The sequence below is a fragment of the Arachis duranensis genome, chromosome 4 (genome assembly GCF_000817695.3).
Source record: "Arachis duranensis cultivar V14167 chromosome 4, aradu.V14167.gnm2.J7QH, whole genome shotgun sequence".
Classification (NCBI taxonomy): Eukaryota; Viridiplantae; Streptophyta; class Magnoliopsida; order Fabales; family Fabaceae; genus Arachis; species Arachis duranensis.
In genome coordinates, this window is record NC_029775.3 from 2,837,529 (window position 1) to 2,839,409 (window position 1,881).

At 46.2% G+C, this 1,881-nt stretch overlaps 1 protein-coding gene across 1 annotated transcript in view; it reads left to right on the forward strand.

The window, feature by feature from the left end:
* The first annotated feature begins 475 nt into the window (after positions 1–475).
* The window catches only part of LOC107482576 (uncharacterized protein At5g49945), a 2,109-nt gene continuing 703 nt past the window's right edge, over positions 476–1,881 (forward strand). Inside the window, 2 exon segments of the mRNA XM_021141394.1 lie at positions 476–1,204; positions 1,731–1,881. The exon segment at positions 1,731–1,881 is cut by the window's right edge and continues 9 nt beyond it. Of these exon segments, the coding sequence (XP_020997053.1) occupies positions 476–1,204; positions 1,731–1,881 (880 nt within the window).

Genomic DNA, 1,881 nt, shown 5'->3' on the forward strand with positions numbered 1-1,881 from the left:
GAAGATTGGAATTGAAAAGTAATTTTGAAAAAGAATTGTGTTCATCCTTGGGCGTCGGGTAAGGCGTTAACCCGGATCCGGATTTGAGAGACGAAGCAACAAGTTGTGATTTGTAGGTCTCTCTATCTTGTGTTTCTGCTGCGATTTACTTCCTCCGTCGTCGTCTCTGTGTGTTTCAACATCACCATCAATGGGAAATCAAAGCCAACGGTGTCGCCGGCTGCTGTACTTATGCATCTTACTCTCTCTCTCTCTGGTTGCTGTTGGCGGCGATTCCCACTTCGAGGGATTCGAAGCTGAAGACGACGAATTCGAAGACGCTTCTATCGATCCCACCACTCTCCGCTCTCCACCTTCCCAACCTCTCACAACTGACCTCACTCCTCCTACCCCCATCGATCTCCAACCCGATACCAAATTCGCACCCTCCGATCTTTCGAAACTACTGCCCACCACCTTCGATTTCTAGACGAGGATGAATTCGAAGGTCTCCCTATCGAACATCCTTCCTCCAATTTTAATACTTTCTAGTTCCCACTCCAATTTCACTTTCTCTCTCACCCCTTTAAATGCTCTCTCCGATCACAATGCTTCCGTCTCCGATCCCACTTCCCCTCCCACCCAACCCGACGCCAAGCGTCCTCGCTCCTTCACCGTGGAGATCGTATGCATCTCTTTCCTCATCATGTTCGCCATCAACTACTTCACCGGAAAGCGCGAGAACGAGAACATAGCCCTCTCTTGGGCCGCGCAGTTCGCCGCCAAGGACTCCATCTTCGAGAAGAATTTCAGCCTCCTCGGCATCGGCGATGGCGGCGACGACTCTCCACTCCTCCTGAAAGAAGGACAAACCACCTTCAAGTTTTACGCCAGCGGCCGCAGGTACTGCCAGGGCCTTCTGGCCACACTGGAGCTCAAGAGCCGCCACGATCTCATCGCCAGAATCTACAACATGGTGGTTCCTACCAGGGACGAGATCAGCTTCGAGGTTTACATGAACGACGACGCCATGGATCACGTGGTCTTCGCCATGGCCAAGAAGAAGGCTGCCAAGGCCATGCACAAGGATGTCAAGGACTTGCAGAGGTTCGCCGGTTTCGTCTCCGCCCCAAACGGCCGCAAGTGGATTACTGACGATTTGGCTGTGATTTCTGAGTCCAAGGAAGTTGCTGGCGAGTTGATCACCGATGCTGTCATTGATCAGGTTTCATCTTTGATTTCTTTATCTAGCTTTTCATGTTTGATTCGATTAGTGGTAAGAATTTCAATTCTAATGAGCATTGATCTGCATTCGGAGAGTCCCTTTAGGGTTTCTCTTCAGCTATATATTGTATCCTAGATTCTAATTCAAGGTGTGCTAATACATATAGGGATACCCTGTAACCCAAGCATAAATGGAATGCAAGTTTGACTTTTAAGGATTGTAATTTGTTCATTTATTAGCTAGGGGAATATACTTGTAATCTATTGTAGTACTACTGCTGCTGCTGCTGCTTCTAGTTATTTTCAGAGGAATATTATGTATGATGCATTCATGCTTGTCTCTCATTACATCCTCCTTCTAAATGCGGCTGTGTTTTTTAAGTTTTAGTATATAAGTTTTCTAATTTGCTGATTTAGTACTTCATTCTATTTAGGATCATGTAATTGTTTAGTGTTTTCCATGTGAAATGTGTGTCTTGGTATCATCTACCCTATTCTTACTGCTTCAAATGAATGCTATGCTGCAGGTGTTTGGTGAAAAAGCTTTTGAGAAATATGGGAAAAGTTTAATTTCCTTGCATTTCTCCGACCAACACCCTGGCAGACACAGGAAGGTACTGATGTTCAAGTTTGCGCTTCCATCTGCTAAAAATATGGCTGATATGACTCGACTGGTGG